General features: G+C 45.2%; 2 protein-coding genes across 3 annotated transcripts in view; one reads left to right on the top strand and one right to left on the bottom strand.

Annotated features, from left to right (window-relative positions):
- LOC139049501 (uncharacterized) overlaps positions 1–19,649 on the top strand; it is a 125,135-nt gene that overhangs the window by 35,311 nt on the left and 70,175 nt on the right. The gene's annotated exons all lie outside the window — the stretch shown is intronic.
- Positions 1–19,649, bottom strand: part of LOC139049502 (MIF4G domain-containing protein B-like) — a 51,919-nt gene that overhangs the window by 31,276 nt on the left and 994 nt on the right. The window contains exon 2 of the mRNA XM_070525022.1: positions 3,500–3,663. Coding sequence (XP_070381123.1) covers positions 3,500–3,663 — 164 coding nt within the window. The remainder of the gene's footprint in view (positions 1–3,499; positions 3,664–19,649) is intronic.

The raw sequence follows: 19,649 nt of genomic DNA, 5'->3' as shown, positions 1-19,649 counted from the left end.
GGTAAGTAAAAAAAAAAGAAGCACGAAGTTTACAAACCTGTAATTCTGCACCACAAACACATATAGCAGTTCTGTGAGCTGTACATATTCGAGCATTTCAAGTGAAGATGTATGTTAAATGAATTTACAGCCTACGTTAAGTTCTCAGAATGTTTACGAGGGTTTCGCAAGGGCTATCTCACAAATTAGTGAAATATTTCAGAGCAGCCTACGATACAATAACGTTGTCCGCTTCAGATATATTATTAGGTGCAGTTTACCGAATTGATAACGTTATTTTGCAAAGTTATGGAGTTGTAAACTCGATAACTGAATTTCTTTTTAATTTTGCACTTTTTGATAATTTTTCTAAGCTCATTTGTGGCATGAATTAAAATATATACTTCTTACAGTAAGTCGACTTTAGCTTTTCCTTTGAAATACAACTCAATGAAAATCGGTGCAGTAGTTGCAAATAAAAGTAATTACTCCGTTCCGATTTATTCATACAGTAAATCCCAAGCTAAAGCTTCGCCTTAAGCCATTACAGTTTGTAATAAAATTGGCGAGAACCGCCAGCGCTGAAGGAATCTGAAACGAAAAACTTACAACTTTTCAACTCTGCACCAAAAACAGATATCCCAGCTCTGTAAACTCGTTCTCTTGAAGCATATAATTGTAAATAGTAAACTAACGTAAAATAGTTGCAATGTTTACGAGAGCATAGCGAAATTCCTACTCGTAAATTATTGGTATATTTCGAAGCGACATGTAATACATTTGTTTCTGTTTGGTATAAACGTCTCAATAGGCGCCATTTAAAAAAAAATGGCGACATTGTTTTCCATTTCCAAGTTACAAAGCGGTAAAGTCGATACTTGAGCTTGCGGAGATATGGCGATCTGAATTTTTTCCAAATATTGATGGCCTAAATTAAAAATCTGCTGTCTCCAGTCGGTAGAGCTTTGCGTTCGCAATTATATTCAAGAATCATTCTAGGCGGTACTGGGGTTGCCGAGGAAACTGATAATCTCAGATGTTTAGACTGGAGCTCCCGCATAACAACTTCCTTTTAGGCTTCGAAGAAGTTACACGAGTCTATCTGGCGTGGCCAATCGTGGTATGCGAAATTTCGCGCCGTTTTAAATTTAAACGTATAAGGCCTGAGCAGCATACAGAAATTAATGCAGAGGTCGAAGGCGTCGAAAGCGTTACCTTAACCGTCAATGTGGTGCGAGAGCGTTTCGAAAATTGGGTTAGCTATTGCTTGTGCAGATTACACGGTTCCTGTGTAATTCCAATCACACTGGAAAAGCCTCCGTGGAAGATCCCCGATGGCTTCATCACTGATGTCACAAAATCGGACATCTAGAAAGGCTGCACCGATGTGGACATGGACACCTGTCAAAGCTGAAGCACAATACAGAAGCACGTTTTTTTCCCTTTGTTATCAGGTTCAAAAGAACGCGAGGTAGCCTCGGTTGGCTAGTTGGTGCATATTTGTAAGTATAACTGTCTAGGATAAATTAAGAAAGCAACAAGAACAAAAGCACGCATCTACGAGACGAGAGCCATCTGGCAACTGAGGTCGAACGCTTCCTTCGCTGCAGAATGCATTCAATGGCGCACTTCGTAGAGCTTTTGCGCAGGCATATACAGTTGTCGCGAGTAACCAAATTTCATTAAATCCGGAGGCAAATCGGCACGGGAGCTACTCAGGAAGAGAACATCTTTGATTGCACCACCGCAATATGTTGCAATATAATTCCCTAAACCGCAAAATTTGGTAAAGAGGAGATGCTTCAGTGCAACATCATGGATTTGCAGCATATATTCGTATATGCGCTATTGGACAGGATTAAGAACAGACGTGTTAAGCAAAGCTGCTAAAACATTTCCATCTGCACGCTCGTATACTTACTCCGTGCATTCGACGAGAACTAGCTGAAGGCAATACGTTATACCCGGCTCGTGCTTTCCGCTGCCTCTTTGGCATTACATTATGCAATCGGCTAACAATCCACCTGTGCTTCGTGTGAAGATGGACGGCTCACGTGTCTCCGTCAGACAACTGCGGCCACGTGTTCGCAAAGGTGATCGAGCTGAGTAACATGCTGACAAAGACGGTCCCTGTGTGTTCATTTCTATTAACACTGGAAATGCGGAATGGTGTCCTTGCGCACACAGTTGCCATTGTTCGCCGTGAATGTCTCGAGAATTTGTCACTCTAACACTATACTATAATGAAGCCATCTTTTACTGGACACTGTTTGTTAGCTGTGAGTTATCTTCTTTTGTACCGGCTACCATACTGTACGGTTCTTCAAATGTTAATAGTTTTGCATAGACTAGGAATATTTGCTTCAAAGTTAAGAGTCCTGTACTAGGATTTTATTGCAGGTAATAATACCACACCGCTACCATTCAGCTATTGCGCGTACAACCATGTACAGAAAGTCGTTTATGCGTCAGGTTCTTCTCCGTAGTTCTAAAACGCAGCACCTGTGCCACTTCACTCTGCTTACGTCAATTATTTGGTCTTTATGAACGTTCAGCAAGCGTTGGTCAATGCACCATCGGCACAAATTGAAACTCGAAGTCGTAATAACTGATCAAAACGCTCGCTACGCATGAATTCTTGGAAATGTGATGTGTAGTCACACTGCGTCTGGTTTCTGAGCATGTATAATACTTACGGATTCATATCAACCCGGAAATGCAACAACGCATCGGGGTAGTTTCGGAATCGTTCGCGTTTCAATTTGTGCTGACAGAAGATGAGCGCAACACTTGTTAAAGGCAGCGGCGCATTCACGCGGTTCTCGCTCGCAGGGACGTAAACAGAAGACGTCATTTTGTCTGACTGCCACTACGTGATCAACCGTCATACGGCAGTAAAATTTGCTATACGTTGGCTAGAATGCACAGGTGACACAAATGCCTGTACCTGGCATGACGAAAGTGACCGCACCGAGCCTGCACTGGTGATACGCCTCCTGCGTGAGAGTTGCTATGTTGACTAAATTGTTGAGGCAGTGAGAAGAGGGTGTACTCTCTTTTATCGCTGACCGTAATGTTGAGTTTTTGCTGTCATACTACGGACATGCGCCTGCGAACAGCATCATTAGAAGGAGGCCGTCAGCAAGGCGTACACGTGCATCCTCTTATGCCTCATCATCGGAATACTACCGTCCTTGCACAGAGTCCTACCCATGAGATCGAACATGGCATGGCATAGCATAGAAAGCTGTTTAAAATTACAGCGTGTTGCGGATAGTTCCTCACGCAAGCTGTGCGATAGTCGTTTACTTGTGCCATTTGCAAGGTTTTTTTCTGTTTATGCCATGTAGAGAAACGCATGTTACGCTTCTAAGTACAAAACGTTGTGCTGCATTGCCACTACCACCGGCACTCGACGCATTGTTCTTGTGCCGATGCAGGTAGAGTACAAGTAAACATACATACGTAAACAAATACACGCCGTCTGATCAAGCGCAGGTCGATTGAAGATAGTTCTCACCTTCGAACGTTCTGCCGTCGCTGTCGTCGTCTCCCGGGACGTGGAAGCCGAAGTCCCAGCATTGTCGGACAACGGCTTTACATCGCAAGCGCTTTGCGCGCCCCTACTGGCCAGCGGTGGGGCCTCCTGTTCAGCAGGTGGTTTGCTACTCGTAACGGCCATATCTGCAACAATAAAAATGCAACCGGACGTTTAAAAAAACGTATACGTATTTTAATTGCACTGTAATAATTTTCTGTACCGTAGGTCGTTGCATCCTGCTAATACTTTTCGAGTCTGAGCGGGTCGGTCGATGAAGCCGGGATGGTATTTTTGAACATCGCTCTAAATTCTGCCGAGGTTACTTTGTTGGCCAATTAATTTCAGGGGAGGCAACAACTCTGTTATAGTCGCAAGCAGGGAATGGTAAAAAAATTTATCAGGGAACTTTCGGTGAGAATAAAGAGAGCCAGAAACCGTATTTTTCCAACACTGGCATTTTATTTCCCATTACTTTCGTAGATCTTCAGTGGCTAGGACACCTCCGCATCATTATCATCGCTAGGAAAGGACACGACTGGCATAGCTCTTAGCAAAAGGAATGAAAAAGGGAATATAACATCGCGAAATGCAGAGCCAGGACCAAGGCAATCCAATGATTCTATTTATTGGCTCGCGAGGTTCGACATCCCAAAGCTATTAGCAAACGTAGCGAAATGCAGAGCCAGGACCAAGGCAATCCAATGATTCTATTTATTGGCTCGCGAGGTTCGACATCCCAAAGCTATTAGCAAACGTAGCGAAATGCAGAGCCAGGACCAAGGCAATCCAATGATTCTATTTATTGGCTCGCGAGGTTCGACATCCCAAAGCTATTAGCAAACGTAGTGAAGGTGTCCAGGGCTGCGATCTTGTACGCGTTCCAAACTCGAACGGAGGCGGTCCGTTCTTTCCGTCGCGAAATTGGCGGTCCGTTCCATCGCGTTCGTCCGATAGCAGACAACATGGAATGATTGACAGCAGATATCATTTCACAATTGACGTCATGGCGTTCGTCACCGTTCAAACTGACCAACTGTGTGCGGCTCGATGGAACGGACCGCCTCCGTTCTATTTTGGAACGCGTACAAGATCGCACCCCAGATTAAGTTTGACCTCTTGATGCTGTTTAGGGAGCTCCTAAATGTAAGTAAGCGAGCGTTGTCGCATTTCGCGCCCATCGAAATGCGGCCGCCGGTAATCGTACCCGGAACCGCGCGCTTAGCGCTACAGGGATATGGCCAGTAAGCCACCTCGGCGAGCTGGGTGCGCGTTATAGAAACGCAGGTGATCAAACGTAATACACAGTGCTTCCTAAAGCGGCCTCAATCATAATCCCCTGTGCGATTTGGAGACACAAAACCCAACAATTTTTTATTTTTTAACACGTATTTGACCAGTTTAATCGTACAGCTGTCTTGCACGACCTTAGTATAAATGTTTAACATCATGGCAATGAGTCTAGCTACGCTGTCCTTAGTCCCTGAGATCAACGTTCGCAGCGCCACTTCAGCGCCTTGTTGTTTGGACGAGATGCTAAAGATGGCGGCGGGGAATACACATCATCATCATCAGCAGCAGCAGCATCAGCAGCAGCAGCATCAGCAGCACCAGCAGCATCAGCAGCACCAGCAGCATCAGCAGCACCAGCAGCAGCAGCAGCAGCAGCAGCCTGGTTACACCCACTGCAGGGCAAAGGCCTCTCCCATACTTCTCCAACTACCCCGGTCACGTACTAATTGTGGCCACGCTGTCCCAGCAAACTTCTTAATCTCCTCCGCCCACCTAACTTTCTGCCGCCCCCTGCTACGCTTTCCTTCCCTTGGAATCCAGTCCGTAACCCTTAATGACCATCGTTTATCTTCCCTCCTCATTACATGTCCTGCCCATGCCCATTTCTTTTTCTTGATTTCAACTAAGATGTCATTAACTCGAGTTTGTTCCCTCACCCAATCGTCTCTTTTCTTATCCCTTAACGTTACACCTATCATTCTTCTTTCCAGAGCTCGTTGCGGCGTCCTTAATTTAAGTAGAACCCTTTTCGTAAGCCTCCAGGTTTCTGCCCCGTAGGCGTGTACTGGTAAGACACAGCTGTTATATACTTTTTTCTTGAGGGATAATAGCAACCTGCTGTTCATGATCTGAGAATGCCTGCCAAACGCACCCCCGCCCATTCTTATTCTTCTGATTATTTCCGCCTCATGATCCGGATCCGCGGTCACTACCTGCCCTAAGTAGATGTATTCCCTTACCACGTCCAGTGCCTCGCTGCCTATCGTAAAGTGCTGCTCTCTTCCGAGGCTGTTAAACATTACTTTAGTTTCCTGCAGATTAATTTTTAGACCCACCCTTCGGCTTTGCCTCCCCAGGTCTGTGAGCATGCATTGCAGTTGGTCCCCTGAGTTACTAAGCAAGGCGATATCATCAGCGAATCTCAAGTTACTAAGGTGTTCTCCATTTACTCTTATCCCCAATTCTTCCCAATCCAGGTCTCTGAATACCTCCTGTAAACACGCTGTGAATAGCATTGGAGTGATCGTACCTCCCTGCCTGACGCCTTTCTTTATTGGGATTTTGTTGCTTTCTTTATGGAGGACTGCGGTGGCTGTGGAGCCGCTATAGATATCTTTCAGTATTTTTACATCGTCTACAGTGGCGTAGCCAGAAATTTCGTTCGGGGGGGGCTCACTTTGCAGCTCGGCCTGCTCCTTATAAAATTAGTCGAGGGATCAATATATATATATATATATATATATATATATATATATATATATATATATATATATATATATATATATATATATATATATATATATATATATATATGTCATTCAACAACCTTGTTAATATTTTTGTACATATGCAACGAACAGGGGAAAATCTCAACGACACTTTCCTTTGTAAGAATGTATTGCGCAGGACTGTCAGCGGTTGTTCATTGCGAGTAATTGCTCCGAAATTAAAGTCGCAACAGAGAGCACATATAAAAAGCAGGAGTTCTGCAACATATACGAGGGCGAGTCAAATGAAAGTGAGCCAATTCGAATATATGACAAACCGGGTACTTTATTTAAAAGTAGTCACCATGAGTATTTAGACACTTGTTCTACAAACGAGTCGCGTAATTCCCGTATCATAAAACTCCTTGGATTGCTGCCTCAAAAATCTGTAGATGACTACACGTCATCTTTCGACACGAATCTGGTTCCCTTGAGCAGTTTCTTCAAATTTTACCAAATGTGGAAGACGCAAGGCAACAGGTTTGGGCGGCATGAGGGATGCTGCAGCGCTTCCCACTTGAACTTTGCCAGTTTTGTATTAACCACATCAGCGACGTGGGAACGGGCAATGTCGTGAAGGAAGATGTCCCCAATGCGCAATTTTCCACGTCGTTTGTTCTTAATTGTGACACGCAGCCGATCCGATCTTTCACAATATCTGAAACGATTTAGAGTCTCTCCAGGTTTAGAAAATTCGATCAATAGTGGCCCCTAACGATCTAAAAAGAAGTCAACGCTTTTCCGGCATAACTGACGGCCTTTGTTTTCCTTGGGAGCGGTGAATTCAAATGTTTCCACTGTAAGATTTGCCGTAGTGTTTCAGGCTAGTAGTAGCGGCACCATGTCATCCCCGGTCACAATTGCAGACAAAAAGTTGTTACCCTCATCTGGGGTTCTTTGACGTGCACTTAAATCTAAGTACACGGGTGTTTTCGCATTTCGCCTCCATCGAAATGCAGCCGCCTTGACCAGGATTCGATCCCGCGACCGCGTGCTCAGCAGCCGAACACCATAACCACTGAGCAACCACGGCCTTTTCGATTGTGTTGGGGGGGATTGCACGGTGGCTTTAGCCCGGCCGTGGATCGTCTTTGTAACTTTCATGTGCTTCTTTGAACAGTTTGCTACAACGCTTCTTAGTGGCCAATGAAACGCAATGTTCAACGCATACGGCAGCCATACGGCGAATAATTTCTTTTTGGGAAACATCTTCATTTGTCAAAAACCTCACGACACCAAGCTGTTCAACTTTTGAAGTGTCGATAATGTCATGCAACCATGTTAAACCCCGTGTATGAGAGCATTAAAGAACATTTAACCTCACCTCTGCATGTCACTTGTAAATGAGATGCGTATGTGCTACGCGCATGCCTCGAAAATAATGAACCGAACCATTATTGCGCCGGGCGGGTTGTCTCACTTTCATTTGACTCGCCTTCGTACATTAGAAATGCGAAGATACGATGGAATATACAAATGTGAAGATACAGTTTGATACAAGGCAAAAAATTGTCACTGGAAACAAAGTTAACTGCGCATATACACAAAACCTCGCAACAAGATGTTTAAATATACGCATAAGCCTCCAATAAATCTACGTACCTAAGAAAAAGCCACTATATATAATGCGTCAATTAAGGCAAATAAGCAGGTTGCGCAACCACAGATTCACAGATCACAGCACCCCCCCTCCTCCCTCCACTCCCAAAATGTATCGCGTGCGACGGAAGGCGGCGCGCTTCCTCCCCGCTTTTCTCCCTTGCACACACAAGACACAGCCACCATCGTCGGCTCACCACCTCCCCTTCCCCCCCGCACGCTTTCACTCGGACATAGAGCATGCGGCGCGTGGTCACGATGTTATCGCCCTTGGCCTTTATTTATACGGAACATGAGGGCAACGACAGGAATGCGCCTGGAGTCTTCATAGAGCTGCTATCGCAATAATAAAATAGTATCCGGCAACTGAAGCATCCCGTCGCCCATTACTTTTCGCAAAAGAAGTAACAAAATCGAACTTTCACCATGCGAAAATTCGCTGCACCGCAATAATGTCTTCTTTTTTTTTGTGGGCGGGGGGCGGCGAAAAAGTATAACGCAAAGGAAAGCATGTTGGCTACAATCGAATGCCTACTTTGGGCACCTAGTGTGGCTACCGAACGATTATCGAAGAAAGCGTGTGAAGCTTGGTCCACAGAAAACCATACGCGTACGGCTCGGTATCCTACACCGGCGAGACAAAATTTTCCGGAGTGGTTGCGCTCAAGCGAACGCGTTGAAATCCATCGAGTCCCCGCAGTGCTGGCGGCGAGCGACTATGCATTGTTTCTTTTTCTCGTCTGCTAGCCAGAAAGCGTCCAAAACTCTGCCAGGCGAAAATGCAGTCGGCCAGAGAAAAACAAACGCGCATCCAAGTGCGCCGCGCGGTTATCGATGCGGCACGAGAAAAACGCATGCGCTCTGGCTGGATCGGAAGCCCGCGGGTTGCGAGAACAAAAAAAAGAATGAGAAAGAAAGGAGAAAGAGGCTCAATATATCCTCGCGAATAAAAGTCCAGGTCGAAAAATAAATAAGAACTTAGTTACAATGGTGGCTTTAGTGTCTTGACATGGATGCTTTGGCGCAGGTGAAAAAAAAATGTTTATATTCTTTTCTGTGACCTGATGGCACACATGAACCACCAGAACGCTTTGTCTCATTGGACCTCGCTGCGTGCTTTGTCAACTTGTCTGATAGTATGTTGATTTCGCTTGTCTCGTTGTATGGCCCGATGTACGACTTTAGAAAAGTCGATGCACCTTTGGCGTCAAATGTTTACAACAGCATTAAACCCAAAAAGTTCCGGAATCGAAAATCTAAAGCACGACTTTGAAAATGTCAATGGACCTTTCGCATCAAAATGTGATGAGAACTTTGCACCCACAACGTTTCAGAATTGAAATCCAAGCGCTTCGTAGATTCCGCAGCCTCCGCGAAATGCCGAGACGACCCCCCCTCGCCTTCAAAACGCCCTTGAAATTTTGTGCCCAGTGGGGCTCCTTGCGTTACGATATGTGACTCCCTATGCATGGGGCGTTGCCCCGAAATCCAGCCCGATTTAGCAATGTTCGCGCTAAAATGTCTTTTCGAGCGTGAATTAAGAACATTCTAGACAAAATCGAGCATGATTTCTGGCGCCGGGAGATGTTTTGGTCGGCGGCACATGACTGCACGAAAAAATTTCGGGGGGGGCTGAAGCCCCAAAAGCCCCCCCCCTGGCTACGCCCCTGATCGTCTACACCTACTCGTCTACACCCTGACTTCCGCAATGCCTCCATGACTGCTGAGGTTTCGACTGAATCAAACGCTTTCTCGTAAGCAATGAAAGCTATATATAAGGGTTGGTTACATTCCGCACATTTCTCTATCACCTGACTGATTAGTGTGAGTTTGGTCTATTATTGAGAAGCCTTTACGGAATCCTGCCTGTCCTTTGGTTGACGGAAGTGTAAGGTGTTCCTGATTCTATTTGCAATTACCTTAGTAAATACTTTGTAGGCAACGGACAGTAAGGTGATCGGTCTATAATTTTTCAAGTCTTTGGCGTCCCCTTTCTTATGGATTACGATAATGTTAGCGTTTTTCCAAGTTTCCGGTACGCTCGAAGTCATGAGGCATTGCGTATACGGGGTGGCCAGTTTATCTAGAACAATCTGCCTACCATCCATCCACAAATCTGCTGTTGCCTGATCCTCCCCAGCTGCCTTCCGCCTTTGCATAGCTCCGAAGGCTTTCTTAACTTTTTCCGGCGTTACCTGTGGGATTTCGAATTCCTCTAGACTATTCTCTCTTCCATTATCGTGGTGGGTACCACTGGTACTGTATAAATCTCTATAGAACCCCTTAGCCACTTGAACTTTCTCATCCATATTAGCAATGATATTGCCGGCTTTGTCTCTTAACGCATACATCTGATTCTTGCCAATTCCTAATTTCTTCTTCACTGCTTTTAGGCTTCCTCCGTTCCTGAGAGCATGTTCAATTCTATCCATATTATACTTCCTTATGTCAGCTGACTTACACTTGTTGATTAACTTCGAAAGTTCTGCCAGTTCTATTCTAGCTGTAGGGTTAGAGGCTTTCATACACTGGCGTTTCTTGATCACATCTTTCGTCTCCTGCGATAGCTTACTGGTATCCTGTCAAACGGAGTTACCACCGACTTCTATTGCACACTCCTTAATGATGCCCACAAGATTGTCGTTCATTGCTTCAACACTAAGGTCCTCTTACTGAGTTAAAGCCGAATGCCTGTTCTGTGGCTTGATCTAGAATTCCTCTATTTTCCCTCTTACCGCTAACTCATTAATCGGCTTCTTATGTACTAGTTTCTTCCGTACCCTCCTCAGGTCTAGGCTAATTCGAGTTCTTACCATCCTGTGGTCAATGCAGCGCACTTTGCCGAGCACGTGCACATCTTTTATGATGCCAGGGTTAGCGAAGAGTATATGGTCTATTTCATTTCTAGTCTCGTCATTCGGGCTCCTCCACGTCCACTTTCGGCTATCTCGCTTGCGGAAGAAGGTATTCATTATCCGCATCTTATTCTGTTCTGCAAAGTCTACTAATAACTCTCCTCTGCTATTCCTAGTGTCTATGCCATATTCCCCCACTGCCTTGTCTTCAGCCTGCCTCTTGTCTACCTTGGCACTGAAGTCGCCCATGTACAGTGTATTTTGTTTTGACCTTACCCATCGCCGATTCCACGTCTTCACAGAAGCTTTCGACTTCCTCGTCATCATGACTGGATGTACGGGCGTACACCTGTACGACCTTCAATTTGTACCTCTTATTGAGGTTCACAACAAGACCTTCCTCCCTCTCGGTAATGCTGTAGAATTCCTGTACGTTACTAGCTATATTCTTATAAATCAGGAATCCGACTCCTAGTTCTCGCCTTTCCGCTAAGCCCCGGTAGCACAGGACGTGCCCGCTTTTTAGCACTGTATATGCTTCATTTGTCTTACTAACTTCACTGAGCCCTATTATATCCCATTTTCGAGGCCCTGAAGAATGTTCTTTTAGCAATTATAAATAACATTATAACCACACACAAAAAAAATACCGCCTGGCCTCAAGGAAGCGCTTGTAGTTCCTCTCTTCAAAAGCGGACAGGTCAATGTTGTCACAAACTACAGGCCAATTTCGATACTTTCGTGCATTGCTCTTATACTTGAAAAGCATATTTTTCACGTAATGCAGAGCTTCATTGATGCGCACAACATAATGTCGCCTAATCAGTACGGATTTACTTGTGGGCGTGGCACTAGATTAGCATTAGATGAATTAACCGATTTCCTTAATAGTACTCTTGAAATTAGTGCATTCGCTTGTGCATTATTTCTAGATGTATCAAAAGCTTTTGACTCCGTCAACCATGAAATTTTACTTTGTAAACTTCATAGCTATGGCTTCCGAGGGCCTTTTCTAACTTTCCTTGAGAATTATTTGCACGGTCGAATTCAAGTAGTAGTTCTCGGAAATATTAAAAGCGAACCTAGACAGTTGAGCGCTGGAGTTCCCCAAGCGTCAATTTTAGCTCCCCTTTTATTCAACTTGTACGTTAATGATCTCAGTCAAGCAATTTTTCGCTGTCGGGTGTTTCAATACGCAGATGACACGCTTTTAGTATCTCGTCATACTAATTACCATCAACCCGTGGCTGAATTACAAACTGACACTACAAATGTTATCAGTTGGTACCGTAAAAACTTAATTTCTATTAACCAGAATAAAACTAAACTAGTATGTTTTCACGATCCGCTGAAATCTATTCCTGTCATCACTCCACTGTTTCCTCATTCTCCTCTGTGTAACAATTGCTCTTGCTCTCCTATTCCATACCTCTCAAGTGTCAATTATCTCGGTGTTCATTTCGATTCTAACATGTCCTGGAACACTCACTTGGCTAACGTTTGTGAAAGGCTGCGCAAAATAGCCTGCCTACTGCATTCTATTAAAGCACTATGCCCAATTTACGTAAGGAAAACAATAGCACATGCATTAGCGTACAGTGTGCTGAGATATGGAATCTGTTCTTTTTATTTCTGTTCAGTGTTTTGGCGCAATAAAGTTGATTCTTTACTAAAATCCATAATTCGGGCGGTGATGTATGGTGTGCACATTACTAACAATTCCAGTCTTTTTTCATGCTCGCACATGCCCTCGTTCAGGCTGTTATTCAAAGAAACGGTAATCCTTTTGTATATATGGAACAATGAGTTCTGCCTCCCGTATGTCCCCCCCAGAGCATTACGTACACGCGACCGCTTTACCTTACCAAGAGTACGGACAAGATATGGCAAACGTGTCCGTGCCTTCTATGTACCTGATGTGTTAAATGACCTGCCAGATAAAGTTTTATCTTCCAGCACACGGAAAGAAGTTGAATCTTATATTTTTGATTTGTATGTGTAATTTGGTTTCTTTCCTTTCTTTCTTTCTTCCTTTCTTTCTTTCTTCCTTTCTTTCTCTTTCTTTCTTTAGTTTTATTTTGAGTCTTGGACATAATTGATTTACTGTGCCGCTCCCTGGCTTGCTCCATTCTGCCGAGCGCTGCCCCACAAGCCCATTGTTGGCTTGGGCAGGCTCGTATTTGTATGTCATTTTCGAAATAAATAAATAATTTATATATTTACTGCCCTCTAATTCCTCCAATAGCACTGCTAGACTCGCCTCGCTAGATAACGTTCTAGCATTAAACGTTGCCAGGTTCAGATTCCAACAGCGGCTTCTCCGTATCCAGGGATTCTTAGCACCTTCTGCTGCATTGCAGGTCTGACCGCCGCTGTTGTCAGTTACTTCGCAGCTGCTGGGGACTGAGGGGCCGGGGTTTGATTGTTGTGTTCATATGGGAGGTTGTGGCCAAGCACTGCACCAGGGTCGCCAATCCTGCTCTGGTGAGGGTGCGTTACCGGTTTTGATCACCGGGATCAGGTCGCATTCCAGTCCTGTTAATACAATTTTATCAACACGTAAATTTTTTTTTGCAATCCGGTGGAAAATTGCGGGGCACCGGGATTCGAACCACGGTCCTCTTGCACGCGAGGCGAATGCTCTACCTCTACGCCACCGCTGCAGATTTTGACTACACACATGGTAACGCCATTTCGTTTGGGACTCGGGGAAGAGACGGAACTATAGGCACTAAATTCAAATCGTTCGTTGTCACCATTCAGTCAACGTTAGTTTCACCTTTGGGAGGCGGTGTCAGTATATACCGGCTGTTCTTACAAAGGCTTTACATAATACTTAACAAATATTATGGATACGCTGTCAGTGATGGCGACTTCGGGATGACGGGCAATACGGGGTAATTAGTAACTAATTACCAAAAATTATTCACTTAACTCTTAAACCTTTAGGTTCAGCGAGCTCAACATAATTGGGAAATACGAGCCAGCTCTCCGTACAAGCAATATTAACTTTTGGATATCGAAATGTGCGATTGCCCACGGAACTGCGGCACGATGAATTTCGGCTATCAAAGTGCGCGAAAACGAAACCGGAACTCTCTATCGGCCGCTGAGAACCCCTTTGATTGGAAGTGCTGGTTCTCGCGTAGTGCGTATCGCCATCGGCTATGGACGAACGGAGGAAAGTCCGCACTCTTCTGTAGTACCTAGGTTTTTCTCTCCCGCAACTCACACAACTCACGCAAGCGTCAGGGCGGCAAAGGCGGCGCACCTGTCGCGTGTCTGCGCCGTTCGCAAACGTGTCGATGACAAACGCGTATCCTGACAGACCGTTGCTTGACCTCCTGCCTCGCCGCTTCGGTATGCATCGCATACCTCTGAAGTCTCCGCCAGAACCTTTGCAATCATGCGTTTCTCTTCCGCTTGATACTTTCGAGCGCCCGCTGTTGCGTCTGCAAGTGGGGGCCGACGCGCAACACAGCGCAGCTAGCGCAATCGAGCGCCGTCCATTTGTGGCGAGCACAACCCTAACGGCGAGGGGACCAAGGAGAGGAGGCGCCGAGACAGTGGCGGCTGGCGAGCGGGCAGGAGAGGGAGAGCCCGCGCATGCGCATGGAGGGGGTCGATTTCAGAGCGACCATCGACCGAAGCTTGACTAGCTGTCTAACTTCTTACGTTCTGAACACAATCTGTGCAAGTGTTCATTATTGCACAATATTGTTGAACACTCAACATTACTGCGCAGCACTGTACAGAAACTGAGCAAAGCATGTGGATTAAATTAAAAATTAAATTATGGGGCTTTGCGTGCCAAAACCACTTTCTGATTATGAGGCACGCCGTAGTGGAGGATGGCGGAAATTTTGACCACCTGGGGTTCTTTAACGTGCACCTAAATCTAAGTACAAGGGCGTTTTCGCATTTCGCCTCCATCGAAATGCGGCCGCCCTGGCGGGGATTCGATCTCGAGCAGCGAAACTGACTGGACAGCCTGGCTCAGTTCCGGGGACGTCGACCGAGAGCTTGAACTTGTGAACTGGGCGGAGAAGGCCAAGCAGGCCCAGGGCCTTACTTGAGCCCAATCCCTCAGCCACGTCCCCCTTTACCCTTCCCCTTTTCAATAAAGTTTATCTCCACCATCCCGAGACATCGTGCTCAGCAGCCCAACACCATAGCCACTGAGCAACCACGGAGGGCAAAGGATGTGGATGCTGCAGAGCCTGTTGAACTTAAAATTTACCGCTTTGCTAACACAGAAAAGCTGATCGAACGCAATAGTCAAGTACGAAGAGGCTTCTTCACGCTTCCTGACCTGACAACCATTGCTTCGCGAGCCTATGGAATGCAGTAAGAAGAAAAAAGAAAAACGAAGTGGCTGCTGCAGGGAGTAAAACCACATGTTTCATGTCATCATCATCATCACACGCTCCATGTACAATAGAGAGAAAACACGGCGAAGATGGGGAGATGGCAATTCAAGGAGGTGCCGAGAAGAGGATATGTCACCTTGAAAAATACGAGTCCACTTGCCGAAACGTTGGCTTCCGCTTCTACCTTGTTCTCGTTTTTCTCATCGTCCATGCACAATAGGAACTAAAGCCAATTTCACATTTTCGAAACCATTATTTTCCCGCACAGCATGGGCGTCACTATGGATAGTATTGACTCAAGTAAATTTTTATAGTATCTTTTCTTTTGCGCGATCTGACTTACAAAAGTTGGGAACTAGGAACCAGGTGCATATTTTGTATATTTACTTCAAGAAACCTCTGAAGAACCTTACAACGGAGGTGTTAGATAGTATGGGGGGGGGGGGGCAAAATTACATGACAAAGTAGAGAAAAATTAACAGGCAACAATAATGAAGATGTGGCTGAACAACACTCAATGAAAGATAATGGAAAAAACGCAACGTAATAAACAATACGAAAAAAAAATGAAACACATTACGGTGAATGGAGCGCAAAAAAATACAACGAAAAACTACGCATCGCCTTCGTTTTTAGAAGTTCATGAAAATTAGTCGCATTTATTTCAGTTGCGATTGCAGCAGGCAGCCGGTTCCACTCAATGGTTTTGGGTATGAATGGGTTAGCAAACGTTGAATTGCGGCAAGCGATGCGTCTGATCCTGAAAGAATGGTCACGGCGTGGATAGACGGCTGAAGGTGAGCGAAAGAAATCGTCATGGAACAACGGATGATGATACATTTCGTGAAAAAGAGTTAGGCGAGAAAGTTTGCGACGATGGCGAAGGTTATCAAGATCCGCACGAGCTTCTAACGCCGTGAGGCTAGTGAAACGTGAGTAATCTGAAAAAATGGAACAAGTTGAAGCGTGCTCGATTTCATGTCGGATTAAGGTAATATAAGCAAGTTTACGCACCCCCGCAGGAGCACGTCGAAAGTTACGTGTTAAGTGGCCAAGATAATGGTTAGAAGCTGCTAGAATCAAATCAATGTGATAGTTCCAGGTTAAGTCGGACTGAAGGTGAACTCCTAAATATATGTAAGTGGAAGCTGTCTCAAATGTTATGTCACTAAGAGCGTATTTGGTGGACATCCTGCAAGAATTTCTAGTGATGAAGGCGAGCTTTGTCTTGACCACAGTCTTGACCAACACAGTCTTGACCATACCTGTCACCTTTGTGCGACTACTCGTATGATTTGCAATGACCACAGTCTGATGAAAGAGCGGCAACAAAAACATGATTGTGCTTCCCTTAATCTTAATTACAAGGCCGCGTTTGGGTCCATCTCTTCCTGACCCAAGTCCGTTAATACGCTGTGCAGTCTTGAATTGAAAACCAACTCGCCAGGTCACACACTTTGCTTGAGAATCTACAACTTTTGTAAATGCTTTGAATTTTCTTTCGGGCCTCATGCATACTCTGCTTCGTGCCTTGTTTCAGACGTGTCGCGTGTTATGATTGCTGTATGCGTCACTTCGATTCATCTCCTGATGTCTGTAAATATTTTGAGGTTCCCACTAGCTCTGCAAAGCCCTTATGTTCAATGTGTTCTGTGTCAGGACTATGCTAATGTTGTTATTATGTTAATAGGAAGTTCCTATATAAATAAGTCGTAATCACCTGCCTCAGATTGTTTTTTTTAACCCCACTTGAAAGCTTGCGATGAAACGCCTATTCTTTAGGGCTTGACGAATTTGTCGATCGACGAACGCGTAATTTATTAGTGGCTCAATCGTGGTCAATTTTAACGAAGCTCAGTTAAACCGCACGAAAAAGAAAGTTGGCTTAACCTGCCATGCAAAAGTTCATGTGCGTACCTGCAGGTCTCTGTTGAAGTAAGTCGTCTCATTAATGAGTAAGGTATCCATTTCGGCAATTATCGTTCATAAGCAACATAACGCAAGAAATGGCAGACATATGCAGGCTGCATATTTAAACCAATTTCGGCGCAAGACGTAAAGCGCTCGCGCTGCTAGTTCATACGTGTCCAGTCAACTACCCCAAGTCTGCTTCTTACGTAAGGCTACATCGCTGCGACCACGGAAAGCAGGGTAAAAAAAAAAAGCGTGGATTTTGAAACGTGTGGTTGCGTAGCATTTATTAGTCTCATTTTATTTAAGAATGCTTATACTATTACCTGCACATGTCATATTTTCTGGGAGATCTTATGACGGAAACATTGACAACGCAGAGAGCATGACGCAAAAGCAGGGGCGCTCTCTGTCCTCTGTATTGCGCTTTTTTTTTATTCTTGACAATGCTTCCATCTATTCCACCTTCTGGCATACTCTTCCACACTACTGAAACGTAAATACTATTCACAAAACTCAACACTAATTCCCAGCAATACCGGAGTTGCGGCAACTATACATCAGCAAAAAAAAAAGTCCTTTGTAGAGAATGGCTACGTTTCCCAGACTACCTAACGTTCTGTATAGATATGCGCTTGATGCTGATAGAATGACTGAAGAAGCAAAGAAACAGCGTGTTACCTGGAAATGTGAACAAGTTTGTTGGCCGTTACGAAGGTTTAATAAGTTAAGTTCAAGTTGATAGAAACTTGGTGGTAAAAATGCAATTCAAATATTCAAATAATTATGTCTTTCCTTTTCTGGACGTCGTGCAAGGAGATGAACGCAACTAATTAAAGTAAGGAACTATATGAAGCACAGGACGTCGAATAATTGGAATTAAGGTTTTAGTAAATTCCCAATGTCGTTGCTTACGTGTACTGATATATATTCACTGACATTTCTTTAACTTCTTTTATTGTCCGGCCCTCGATCGACACCGCCAGTGATAGCCGATCCGGTCCTCAGCCAAAAAAAGTTTGAAAAGCCCTGTTTTAAGATATGGCGGGGTGGGGGGGGGGGGCGTAGGCACCAGCAGTTTCCATTTCAACAGGCTGATAGTTCTCTTACGCACAGTAAAGGCGTCTTCACAACAGGATGCACGAAAAATATCGTACTGTCTGTCCTTTGGCATTTGACAACAAAAATATTTCGTGGATTATTGCATAATTGGGCGCAGGCAGACGAATGAAGTCCTTCATTAACTCATACTTGAATTAATTCGTGATACAGGGTATGCCACGCACTTCATGGTAGTTATCCAGACAAAAAGAAAAACACTGTTTCCTAACGCTGTTGCTATACTGCAAAACTGCCTTTTGTACAACCTACTGGAACACACGCGGACGCCACTGTTTGCTGCGCTATTTTGGTCTTCAAGCAGAAGATACGCTGTGTCATTACGAAGGCACAACCAGTGGGTGTTAATGCCGTAAAAAAAAGAATGATAAAAGCGGACAATGTGAATATTACATGTTGCTTTCATTTTCAGCCCGGAAGGACTTCATCAAGCTTTGAGCTTTCAAGCTTCACAACTACCAAGTCTTATCGAAAAAAGGTACAACGTTTTATTGCGTCTCAAAATGGCATGGCCCTGCTCTCGGTGCTTCCCACGACGCGACCACTTCACAAGCGCCTAGCTAGACGACGACGGGGCCCGGCAATGACTATTGATGGGCAAACAAGGGAGCCCCCTTCGAGGTGACATCAACCGCAGCATTATGCGGGAGCAGTAAAGACAGTCAAGGCCGGGCTACTCAAATCGCGACAAGCTGAGCGTCACGTAGAGCCCACTGATTGGGGCAAGGAGCTAACATCCATGACTTCAGCGGGAACAGCGTGGACTCCTGTTTTCCGATTGGCTCACCATCACGTCGTAGGTGGGTTGGAAAGTTGGTCATCAGAGGCGGAGTTCTGCAAAATGGTGCGATATCGCGCGTGGCATTCTTTCGAACAGTTCGAAGATTCCGACTGGCCGAGACAAAATTGGCCAATTCCCTTGTCTTCAGTTACCCAGAGAAAGCGATTGCTTAGAAGCGGACATCTTTGGCACAGTGCCGTGAGTGTTCAGACATGTGGCGTGAACAGAGACATCTAAAGTGCTCAGACATGGAATGTGCTCATGTTTATCCACGGAGCCACATGTGAGCTGTAAATATGCGCAATAAACCAACGCGTTTCATTAAACCTCATCTCCTCACCAACAAGCAAGTCTCAGCGATAGATGCGGCCGACGGCGTGGGTTGACTTAGTTTAGTGCGACGCCCCGTTACAGCGTAGGCCGGCTACCACCTTTCAGGCGTTCTGACGGTGTAGGCAAGCGAGCCCCTGTGTTTGGCGCCCGAGTGCGAACTACGAACACCATGCATAACCGGATCACGACCCTGTAGTGATCATTTCGAAGCGTGGTCACGGGGATGCGAAAATTCAAAGCTTCAGCAGGCTGATAGCACTACCAGAGTGCTCTGAAATAACCTCTCGGCCGAATATGTCACCATTATACTTGTTGCCTTGACGAAGACATGTGGGAAAGAAGGGGGGGGGGGGGGTCCGTCGTGCAAACGTCGGCTTCAGCTTG

Source organism: Dermacentor albipictus, chromosome 9 (assembly GCF_038994185.2).
Source record: "Dermacentor albipictus isolate Rhodes 1998 colony chromosome 9, USDA_Dalb.pri_finalv2, whole genome shotgun sequence".
NCBI lineage: Eukaryota > Metazoa > Arthropoda > Arachnida > Ixodida > Ixodidae > Dermacentor > Dermacentor albipictus.
The sequence above is the reverse complement of the archived record's forward strand: the minus strand, read 5'-3'. Positions and strand labels throughout refer to the sequence as shown.